This window comes from Equus quagga, unplaced genomic scaffold (assembly GCF_021613505.1).
Source record: "Equus quagga isolate Etosha38 unplaced genomic scaffold, UCLA_HA_Equagga_1.0 165025_RagTag, whole genome shotgun sequence".
Lineage (NCBI taxonomy): Eukaryota > Metazoa > Chordata > Mammalia > Perissodactyla > Equidae > Equus > Equus quagga.
This window is the reverse complement of record NW_025797220.1, coordinates 6,208-18,729: the sequence shown is the minus strand read 5'-3', so window position 1 is coordinate 18,729 and position 12,522 is coordinate 6,208. Positions and strand designations below refer to the sequence as shown.

Here is a 12,522-nt window from a genome sequence, read left to right as displayed (position 1 = left end):
TCTAGATGAGCTTTCTCATTTCTGTAAATGTGGAAATATGGAGCTAATAAGGGGAGATGACTCGGTGGGGGTCCTACTAGTTGGACTGTTTAGACTGGAGAGCGCAGTGCTTGTTGCTGCTTTTTGGCTTTCTCCCTGAACTCACAATGGTCTGTTTTCCAGAATTGAGTCTGGCAGTCAGTCTGGAACTTAGAAAACATGTTTTTGGAAAGAAGCCCATTACAAATGGTGCCCGGCCCAAGACTGTGCCACACCGACGTGTGTAACCCCTAATTCAGCATGTTGTAGTTTGGTTTTTCTCTAGGCTTTTATACAAAGATTCTACCCTGATTTCTTCTTAATGTAACTCAAAATATGGACCGTTTTGTATACTGTGCATATTGAAAATAGTAGCTACGTTTATTAAAGTTTACTATATCTCTGTGCTACATGATTTGATATAGATTATCTGATTTAATTCTTTCCCACAGGCAGAAACCAGTGCTTATAACCAGGTCACTTAAGTAGGGGCCCCCAAACTCTGTCCTTTACCAGACAAATTGAATCTCAGGATTTAAGTAATGATCTGGAAATAATTCATTTTTAAATGTAACTATTAAAAATTAAAATAATTTAAATTCTATTTTATTTTTAGTGAACATGAAATTATTCTCTACAAAAAATATTTAAAATTGGAGTCCTCCACTCAGGCTTGTAAAATAAAGGTAAGTCATCACTAAATTTTAACTAATTTGACAACTGCAAATGTTTTTGTATAATTTGTACTTATTTTCTGTTGGTTTGGTAATACAGTTAATCCAACTTAGTTCTTGGTTATCTTTATATAAAACTATTGTGTCAAGATAACCACAACCATGTTTGGCTTTGTTGTATTAAGAAAGATGGAAGGGAATTAGAAACGTCATAAAGAAGAGCTTCTAAAAGTTAAAGGGATTTTGGACTGTGTCTTAAGTGTGAAAAACGTAGAGGTGAATTTCAGTGATGTCGCTAGAGTCCAGGGGAAGGGTACTGGGCTGGAAGTTGTAGGCCCAGAATATTAATTCTGCTTTGTTGCCTACCAGCTGAGTGACCTGGGGCAAATCTCTTTATCTCTTTAGGACTACCTCATGGATAAACTAGAAGACTACAAAAAATAAATCCTTGCCATGTACATGAATGTTTGTGGTATCATCATTCCTAACAGCCAAAAGGTGGAAAAAATGCAAATATCCATCGCCTAATGAATTGATAAACAAAATACAGTATACTCATACAATGGAAAAGTATTCAGTCATAAAAACAATGAATTATTGATACATACTACAAACATGGATGAACCTTGAAAACATTATACTACATGAAAAGTTGGTCATAAAGGACCACATTGTGTATGATACCATATCTGTGTAGAAGGCCCAAAATAGGCAAATCTATAGAAACTGAAAGTAGATAGTTATTGTCTAGGGCTGGGGAGCAGGAGGGGAGGGGAGTGACTGATCATAGGTACAGGGTTGCCTTTTGGGGTGATGTTCTAAAATTGTGGTGATGGTGTGGTGATTCACAACTCTGTGAATATACTAAAATCCATTGAATTGTGCTTTAAATGAGTTAATGGTTTGGCATGTGAATTATATGTCAATAAAGCTGTTTTTAAAATTTTTTTTAAAAAGAAATAAATCTTTATAATCTTGTTATCGCCGAATTACTTCATACAGAGTTATAAGACTTGAGAATAAGGGGTCGGCCCAGTGGCACAGCAGTTAGGTGTGCACGTTCTGCTTTGGCGGCCTAGGGTTCACCAGTTCAGATCCCGGGTATGGACATGGCACCACTTGGCAAGCCATGCTGTGGTAGACGTCCCACACATAAAGTGGAGGAAGATGGGCACGGATGTTAGCTCAGGGCCAGTCTTCCTCAGCAAACAGAGGAGGATTGGCAGCAGATGTTAGCTCAGGGCTAATCTTCCTCAAAAAAGAAAAGACGAGAATAAGAAAAAAATAAGTGATTTTCACAACAGGCAGGTAGCAAATTTACAGAATTGATTATTCCAAAATATTGTTTTAGATAGTATATATTAATAGCTTCCAAATGTATTTGAATAAAGTAATTCATTCATTCAACATGAAATATTCATTCAACAAATATTTGAGTGCCTACTGATGCTAGATGCTCTACCAGGCATGTAGGAATTAGCAGTAATATAATAAACTGGAATGAGTGCCCTCATGTTGGTTGTATTTTCTAGTGGGTAAGACAGAAAATAAGCCAACTCAACAAGTAAAATAAGTACTATATTCAATGGTGAGAAAGGCTATGGGGATTAAAAAGCAGAAAAGGGATAGTAGAGAGATTAGGAGGTAAGTTATAAATTTAATGAGGAGATTCCTTGATTGTTGCCGACAGTCACCTCTTTGGTGCCACACTCAGAGTTCTTGGATCATGGGTCTGGTTTGACCTGTGTCTTCGTGTTACATATGGTTCTGTTTGTGTCTCTAAAGGTATTTTTTGTAACTGTTCTGTGGAAGTACATGGGAGTGCAAAGGGTTGTTTCATCGAGAGAAATCTTAGGGCTTGCTAAAGCTTGTTCTGGGGCAATAGCATATGAAAGTGAAAGATAATAGTTACTGATGCATATTTTTGAGCACTTAGTGGTAGGTGTTGGGAATTTTAACACATAATCATCAGGCAACTATGTGAAAGCATTGTTACTACCCTCCCTCATTTTATTTCTGACTGAGGTTTTGGTCTTTGCTCAGGGTTGCACAGGCTCTAAGTAGCAGAGTCATCATTGAACCCAGGTCTGTCTGATTCTAAATCCTGTTCCCTTTCCACTTTGCTACTCTGTTGTCCGTATCACACACAAAATGTCTTTTGGTTCAGAAACATGGATGAAGTGAGGCACCAGAAAGCATTGGACAGGACAACACTTTAGAAGCCAGAAGAGCTAGGTTCCAAGCTTGACTTTTACTAATTGGGTAATCCTGTCATAAGTTAGAAAATCACCCCTGACCTCATCTTTTTTATCTATGAACCAGCAGGTTATGTTAGACCATCTGGACTTTCCTTTATAATTCTAAATTCTAAAAGGCTGACATATTTAGTATTTCAGTAAATACTTTGAAAGGGCTTCTGAGCAGCCTTATTTTGTATTAAATAATAGTATAGCTGGCTATGGTATGTTAAGGTCTCGGATTGGTATAGTTTATTTTTATTCCTTAATTCAGTAAATGAAACTTTATTTTAGCCGCTTTTGTATATTCTATGTACTTTTTCCGTCTAAAAATAACATTTTTTTAAATGTAAATTGTTCTTCTGAGCCTCATAATAAATGGAAATGCTGACCATTACAATTTTAGGGAAAACTTAAAAATGAAAATGTATTTAAAGTTTATATTTGCTTTCCTGAATACTTCACTATTGCTAGTTTATACAAAAAAGTGACCTTAAATAGTGATTTAATATTTTTTTTAATATTTTTATTTTCTGGAATAATATTTTTTAATATTATTCTGGAACTTTTTTGTTTTGTAATAGTTGCTCTCCTTTGGTGAAAAGCAGTGTGTGTTCATCAGTAAACTTGTCGTACACTTGAAGCCAGTTTCAGCAAATTCTTCAACAAGCCCTCAGGCTCTAGGATCAAGGATAGACCTTGACAGGGTCCAAACCATCATGGAGTCCATGGGGTCTAAGTTATCACCTGGAGCTCAGCAACTGATGAATATGGTTAGATTGCAGCAGCAGGTAAGTAGAAATAAATTTCTTTCCAGATACCATTAAAAATGTCAAAATAATAGCTTTTTATAAGGACATGTAGCGACTTAAATGTTTTGTTTGAACTTTTACTCTTGATTTATTTTTGTTTACTTTTATAAAATAGCATTTGGTACACCTACTCTCTTACAAAATATTTTTGTTACAGATCTTCACAATTTCCCATGAATTCACTCACTCTTTCATTCAGCAAGTGTTTATTCGGCACCTTCTCAGTGAATAAGGCACTGTTTTGAGCATGTTAAAAGGTTCAAAGATCATCTGTCAATAGCCTGTCTTTAATGATCTCTATGGTCTCATTTTATCTAGGCCTTTAAAGAAGAAGTGTGGGATTAGGCAAGTAAATTTGGAGAGATGCAGTTTGAGAGAGAGAAAATAGTATGGATTAAATCTTCAGTACTAGAAGAAATAGGATATAGCTAGGAGATGAATAGAAGTTCATTTTTCTTAAGTGAAGAAGTGATAAAGTTTAAAGTAGATTGGGACTGGATCATAGAGGGCTTTGAATGCTATTTTTAAAAGTTTGTAGGTGTTTTTGACCTACATTTTAAGAAATTCCAATTCACTGTTATGTGTAAGATGGATCAGAAGGAGAGATGAATCAGTAGAAAGGGAGACTATAAGGAGAGCAGCTACATGTTCTTTCCCTCATCCAGATGAAAGTTAAAGAGGGTCTAAAAGTGGACATAGTAACATGATGGTGGATTGAGAGGTGCTAAAACAATGGAGCGATTAGGACTTGACAACTAAGTTAATACTGATATTACGAGAGAAAAATAGTGTCAGACGTGAAATTGCAGTTTTGAATATGGCAATACCAATAATATAATGTAAGTGGAACCCAAGGGAGGAGGCTACTTTGGGAAAAAGGAGTTTAATATGGGGAAAATTGAGTTCCAGATGTGAATAAAACATTACCTTGGATGATGTGAGCATTTGGAAACAGGATTGGGGGTGGTGGAATGGAAGGGAAGTTTGAGAGATGAGAGATGTACCCCTAGGAGATGATAAGGAAAGTGGTGAGAGAAGATGCTGGAGCAAGGAAGAAAGATCCTCAGAGCAGCTACATTTGGTAAGAATATAGGGAGAGGAAAAAGGAACCAGAAGAGTGGAAGACAGCTGTGTGATAAAGTAGCAAGAGAAAAGATTTGTCAGGAGACCTGAATTCAAGTTCTGCTGCTGACATTATTAGTTCTGTCTTACTTGGCATTACTTCATCTTTTTGAGGAATTTCTTCATGTTTATGATCTAAATGATAATACTGCTAAGATCATAGGATTAATGTGAACGTTTGAAAGAAATAGTACAAATGAAAAACTCATGTAACTTTGTGAGATTTACCAATATTAATTAAGTACAAATATCGTTGAAGCAGTGGGCAGATATAGGAGAGTTGATGATGATTATGGAAACCATGGAAAGGAGAGTTTCAAAAAGAACAAGGTCCATACTTTTTTTCCTTTGATGAGGAAGATTCACCCTGAGCTAACGTCTGTGCCAGTCTTCCTCTATTTTGTATGTGGGTTGCTGCCACAGCATGGCTGCTGATGAATAGTGTAGGTCTGCACCCAGGATCCAAACCTGGGCCGCCAAAGTGGAGTGTGCCAAACTTAACCACTAGGCCATAGGGCCAGACCCCATACTTTTCTTTCTCTGGTACCATTATCTCATCTCATTACCTCAGGAGGTTCCTAACTGGTCCTCCTGCTCCACTGCAATCCGTTCTCCACAGAGCAACCAGAATGATCTCAAAGGGTAAATCAGACTTGCCCTTCCCCTGTGTAAAGCCCCCTGTTGCTTCCCATCACACTCAGAATTAGTCTAGATTCCTTACCCTGGCAACTAAGATCTGGGTCCTCCTTGCCTTCTCAACCTCATCTCCCACCACACTTCTAGATGCCTTGCTATAGACATTCAGGTGTGTGTATTCCCTGCTTATCCAAATGTGTTCCCACCTCAGGCCCTTCACACCCTCAACTGTTCTCTTTCACCAGAATCCCTTTCCCCAGAACTTGGCATAGCTGGCTTTTTCTTTCTATTCAGATTTCAGCTTAAATGTTACATGCTTAATGAGACCCTCTCCAACCACTCAGTTTAAGTTAGCCTTTCCCTCCAAATCTATATATTTTCATCAGAGCCTTCTTGGCTATTTTTGTTGTTTATGTATTGGTCTTTTTATCTCATTAAGATATAAACTTCACGCAAACAGGGACCTGGTCTGTCTTGTTTATAGCTCCAAATAAATATACAATATATATTCCCCTTGAATTATCAACTAAGTACTCCTTGGAGATTTTCAGGGCATCAGTTTGAATAATGATGAGATGGAAATCAGATTTTGAGGAATTAGGTTGTAAATGGGTAGTTGGAATGGGGAAGTATCCCGCGTAAAATGGATTTGTTTCAAGAATGATAGAGATAATGAGCCTGCCTCGGAATCCTTTGGAATGTTTATAAAGTGCAGATGCCTGGCCCTCACCAATGATCTGCAACCCAGAGGGTGGGATCCAGGAATCAGTATTTTAGATAGGCATCCCCCAGGGAGTCTTAGGCATAGTGTAGTTTAAGAACAAATGTTTGAGGGGAAGAATCCAGTGGAGATAGAGATTGAAAATGTAAAAACAAGAAGAAATTAGTTTTTTGCACGAGATTTTGGCAACATTAGAGGAGGTTAATGAGTTAAATAAAATCAATTCATGGACTGATTTTTATGTTTTAAAAACTTAACTTTGGGAAAAAAAGTAACATGGATAGTAGTTTTTTTTGCCATGTCTTTAAGTTGTTTTTGGTTTAATTCCAGAAGTGTAATACATTTTCTTTGCCATGAATTTCAATCAATTCAGAAGTGTGTTAAGTAAATCGTAAAAGTGCTTTCCCAGCTTTCAATGTATTCCCCAGCTTGGTGTGTATCCTTCTAGAGTCTTCTATGCATATAGAAACACTACAAGTCCTCCCACACAACATATGTGTGATAACTTGCTTTCCCCACATACACGCTAAATAATTGCATATGGGAAAATTTGGGGAACACCCTGGGGAAGAAAGGTGATACAGTTCAATCTTCTTTTCAACATGCTAATAAAAGACTTCTTAGTGGGGAGGCTGTATTTGTGGAATGATTCTTACAGCATATACCTGGTCCTCTAGGACTGCTTATTGTTAACAAACCAGGAATCTATGGAAAGTCTCCCTGAAAATGTCATGTACGCTGTGTAAGTATTTGTTGAGTATCAGGTAGGGATGTTCCATGATCAGTACTGCTCCTTCTGTGGAAGTGCTGTAACCACACACGTTGTTTGGAACCTTCATAGATTAATTTGGGCAGGACCTGTCCTGAAGGGGAAAGAAAGGACCTGGGGAGCTGCCTTACAAGCCCTGGACCTCTCCCTGCTTCACCTGTGCCTTGTGATTAGCTATTTTCTTGAAAGTTTTGTTCAAGTTATTTCTTATTTCCTTGTATTGGAAGTTCAGGTTTGCTGGCTTTGATTTGTTTTTGCTTTAGCAATTTAGAATAATTGAATAGTTGTTCTGTATCAAAGTGCCTAGCATATAGTTAGCATTTAATGTCATCTGAATGAAGGGATGTGCCCCATTTTCTCAAAGAAAATATATTCAGTTATTCAAGATTTACACTGTTTACTTTTATCACCTTTGGAATAAAAATCTTTTTTCTTGCTTTTTCAAGGTGATAATTATTTGTATTTTTATAATAAAACAAGTTAGTCTTTTCAGAAATCCTACAAGATGTTCAGAGATAAACGCTTAATTTTTCAGAAATCTAGGGATATATGTGCACATCTATGAACTTATGTGTCCACACATATACATAGTTCTTTACATATTCATATATAAGTATATGGACATAATTCTACATAAATGCTTTCATGTTCTTTTAGGCTGCTCTATAACCATTTTCCACATAACACATGACACAGACTCTAGGCAATAAGTATATATAAATTATTTTATACATATTCCTCTGCCTACTTTCAAGCGGGTTTGATGTGCCTTGCCAGGCAACATAACACAGCAAAGAAAATTAAGAATTAAATAGAATCAAATGAAAGGAAGCAGAAGAATGGCCACAAGCAGCTAAAGTTGGTTCATTTACTGTACTGCCACATAGACTCACTTGTGAATTTCTTGATATTTAATACCAAGAAAAAAAAAATCACCTTAAGAGCTTTCATCTGAGAAAAATATGACTAATTTTTATAATCAGTGAATTTCTTATAAATAATCAAAATATTATGATGTATTAGAAAAGAAAAACTCCCATAGCAAATACCTTATTTGCATTTGGATTTTTCTGTTTAAAATTTCTGCAAAATTTAATTGTCACGTACAATTTTGACATTGATTCCACTGTAAATATGATTGCTGGTTGTGTAGAATTTTCAGTTTTCTATCATAAAGTTTTTTTGCAGTATTTATACCAGTGCCAAAAATCATTGAGCTTTGCCATTATGATTGAGTAAAGCTCCTTTCCTCCAAGTTGTCTAATTTTAAAATTTTGTATATATGATTGTATATAGTTCTTCATCTTCTAGGAATAATTTAAAGTTTACTTGAAACTTGCATTCAATAGAAGAAGATAACATTTCTTTATAAAGAGCATTCCTCCAAAGTGCCATTCAGTAAAAGAAGTTCCATGGGGACTCTCCTGCTCCCACCCCACCGGCTTTCCTGGCTCTCATTATTCCCCTTTCCTGCTTTATCTTTCCTTAAAGTAATTATCACCATCTTCATCTACATGTTGTATTGTCTGTTTGTCTTTGTTGTCTCACTCAGCCTGCTCCCTTAGAATATAGGGTCCACAGATCAACAATTTTTGTTTTGTTCAGTGTCTTGTTTCCAGTGCCTGAAACAGTGCCTCACACAAAGTAGATTTCTGGTAAATATTTGTTGAATGAATGAATTTTGGACTGACTTAATCCAGGAATCATTTTTTTTAATATCTGAAAAATATATGGACTGAGTTTCTTTGGCTAATCTTGTGTAATACTCTTCTCAGTCTCTCTCATTAGATGTTGAGCAACAATGAGTATAAGACGATATCCCCCTATAAGAATCCCTAGTAGAGTTCTGTGTTTGGAATTTAGGATAGAGCCATATAATTAACAGTTAGCTAGACTATATAGAGGTAGTTTTGCTTTTCTCTTGTGGAAAAATTGAAGAGCATAACAAGAACATGCACACCTGTATAGGAGACACTGTAACCTCCTCTCAAAAGTGACCCAGAATCTTCTCAGAAAATAACATAGCATAGCCAGTTGAGTTGAGGCAACAAAACATCACCTATTATCCTACAAATTATTAAAGCAGACATAGCCAAAAAGTAGCTCATTTTCATCAGTGAAAATGTCACATATGTACCCATAGAACATCTGGTGTATCCTCCATGAAAACTAGTTGCAAAAGATATCCTTAGGTTGGCTTACCATTTGTGAAAGTTGACAGATGATATTTAATTCTATGAAAATTATTATTGTGACTCAGTTGAAAATACTACATTTTATTACTATAAATTAAGGGGGCCTCTGTAGTAGAAACATTAAAATATGCCAGTGCAATTTTACTAAGTATGCTAGTATGTATTTTAATATTTTCTTAGGAAAAACAACAGTGAAACGATTAAACGCCCTGACTCTGGGGGCTGGCCCCATGGCCGAGTAGTTAAGTTCGCGTGCTCCGCTGCAGGTGGCCCGGTGTTTCGTTGGTTTGAATCCTGGGTACGGACATGGCACTGCTCATCAAACCATGCTGAGGCAGCATCCCACATACCACAACTAGAAGGACCCACAACGAAGAATATACAACTATGTACCGGGGGGCTTTGGGGAGAAAAAGGAAAAAAATAAAATCTTTGGGGGAAAAAAAAAAAAGCCCTGACTCTGGAGTTAGGTGGCCTGGGTTCATGTCCCAGTTCTGCCACTTACTAGCTGTGTTACCATGACCAAGTACCTTTAGCCTTGGTCTCCTCAACTTAATTTTTGGATAATCATTGTGGCCTGCTTTATACAAATGTTTTGAGGATCAAATGAGTGAGTGCACATTGCCTAACTCTAAATTACTCCAAAAGTTAGCTGTTATTATTATTAACAGTACTAGTAACATTTCTGTATTTACCTTGCTTAGAATTGTATTCCCATTGGAGAGCAGCTTCAGTCAGTTTTGGGAAATACTGGACACAAGCATATGATTGACCTACAATCATCGTCTACTTCAGGAGCCTTCAGCAAGTCATCGTCCACACCTTTTCCTTTTAGAACTGGATTGACATCTGGAAATGTGCCTGAAAACTTAAAAGCTTACATTGATAAAAGTACGCAGCCACTTGGTGGAGGAAATATTACAAACCTTGAAGAGCGTAAAATTGTGCCGCAAAACCATTCTCTTCTTGAGAATGATCTTAAAAATGCAGTATCTTCTTTCCTATCAAAGAAAGCAAGTGACAACTCAAATATACCAAATTCTGAGCTGCTGCCTTTTCTCCAGAATTTATGTAGTCAAGTTAATCATCTCCGTGTGGGACATAACACCAAGTGGCCGGAAAACATCACCAAGCCTGGGGAAGGCGTTGGTGTTGCGTAAGTATTTATTTTAAGAAAATGTGGTTTAGATTTGGTACATAGGAGAATCAACTGGAAGAAAACAAGTTTGTTTCAGTAACTACTGCCTGAAAATGTTTCCAGAGATAATTTTAGGAGCTTTTACATTTTACCATTAACACTTAGAGGAAGTACATATTCTACAGAGTAGAATGGATTGCTTTGAAAGAAGTAGCTAAAACTGGTGATGTTGACCACTTCTCAAGCATTTTATGGAAGGGGTACAAGTGTCCAAAAGAAGTTGGAGTAGAAAGTTATCTGTGAGAATGAAGAGGGAGTGCAGGAACAGTACTATGTACATTTTTTCCCTGATTTTACTAAATGAGCCATTGTAATGGATTTTCTTTGTAGATCATGTTTGACCTGGCTAATTTTAGAATTATCAAAACATTTTTTTTTTTAAAGATTGGCAGCTGAGCTAACAACTGTTGGCAATCTTTTCTTTTTTCTGCTTTTTCTCTCCAAATCTCCCCAGTTCATGGTTGTATATTTTAGTTGTGGGTCCTTCTAGTTGAGGCATGTGGGATGCTGCCTCAGCGTGGCCTAATGAGGGGTGCCATGCCCGTGCCCAGGATCCGAACTGGCGAAACCTTGGACCATCGAAGCGGAGAGCACAAACTTAACCACTTGGCCGTGGGGCGGCCCCTAGAGTCATCAAAACATTTTTAAGCTCATAATTATTTGTAGGTTACAGGCCCTTATTCCCTGATCTCATAATTCCAATTTTTTGGCAATCCTGGTTTGATTGAGGGATGGCTAAGTATTTAGTATATTCCCCATCCTTTATGTAGATGTAATGTGTCATAATATTGTACTAGACTGGAATTCTGAACTCCAGTCATAGTCCTGGCTTAACTATTTTGCCTTGCTGTTTAAATCTTTTGGCTTAGATTTTTTTTTTTTATTGAGTTCATAATAGGTTACATCAATGTGAGATTTCAGTTGTACATTATTTCTTGTGTCACCACATAAGTGCTCCTCTTCATCCCCTGTGCCCCCTTCCCCTGGTAACCACTGAACTGCTTTCTTTGTCCCTGTGTTTGTTCGTATTCCACATATGTGTGAAATCATCTGGTATTTGTCTTTCTCAGTCTGGCTTATTTTGCTTAGCATAATTCCCTCCAGGTCCTTCCATGTTGTTGCAAATGGGATGAATTTGTCTTTTTTTCTGGCTGAGTAGTATTCCATTCTATATATATACACCACATCTTCTTTATCCAATCATCAGTCACTGGGCACTTGGATTGTTTCCATGTCTTGGCTATTGTGAATACTGCTGCGATGAACGTAGGGGTGCATATGTCACTTTGGATTGTTGATTCCAAGTTTGAGTAGATACTCAGTAGTGGGATACCTGAGTGATATGGTAGTTCTGTTTTTAGTATTTTGAGGAATCTCCATACTGTTTTCCATAGTGGCTGCATCAGTTTGCATTCCCACCAGCAGTGTATGAGGGTTCCTGTCTCTCCACACCCTCTCCAATATTTGTTATTTTTAGTCTTAGTGATTATAGACATTTTAACAGGGGTAAGGTGGTATCTTAGTGTAGTTTTGATTTGCATTTCCCTGATGATTAGTGACGTTGAACATCTTTTCATGTGTTTATTGGCCATCTGTATATCTTCTTTGGAAAACTGTCTGTTCATATCCTCTGCCCATTTTTTGATCAGGCTGTTTGTTTTCTTATTGTTCAGATGTGTGAGTTCCTTATGGAGATTAACCCCTTGTCAGATATATGATTTGCAAATATTTTCTCCCAGTTGGTGGGTTGTCTCTTTGTTTTGATCTTAGTTTCTTTTGCTTTGCAGAAGCTCTTTAGTCTGATGAACTCCCGCTTGTTTATTTTTTCTTTTGTTTCCCTTGTCTGAGAAGACATGGTATTTGAAAAGATCCTTTTTAGTTCAATGTCAAAGGGTATACTACCTGTATTTTCTTCCAGGAGTTTTATAGTTTTAGGACTTATCAAGTCTTTGATCCATTTTGAGTTTATTTTTGTGTATGGCGTGAGATGATGGTGTGCCTTCATTCTTTTGCATGTGGCTGTCCAGGTTTCCCAACACCATTTATTGAAGAGACTGTCTTTTCTCCATCATATGTTCTTGGCACCTTTGTCCAAGATTAGCTGTCTCTAGATGTGCAGTTTTATTTCTAGGCTTTCAGT

General features: G+C 37.1%; 1 protein-coding gene across 1 annotated transcript; it reads left to right on the top strand.

Moving 5' to 3' along the window:
- Positions 1-146: 146 nt before the first annotated feature.
- On the top strand, positions 147-10,340 carry LOC124233236 (putative uncharacterized protein C10orf88-like; the record flags this gene model as incomplete). Its single annotated transcript, XM_046650402.1, has 4 exons — positions 147-262; positions 635-704; positions 3,514-3,720; positions 9,889-10,340. Coding segments are annotated over exons 1-4 (845 nt in total), but the record flags the coding sequence as incomplete, so codon positions are not given.
- Positions 10,341-12,522: the final 2,182 nt, after the last annotated feature.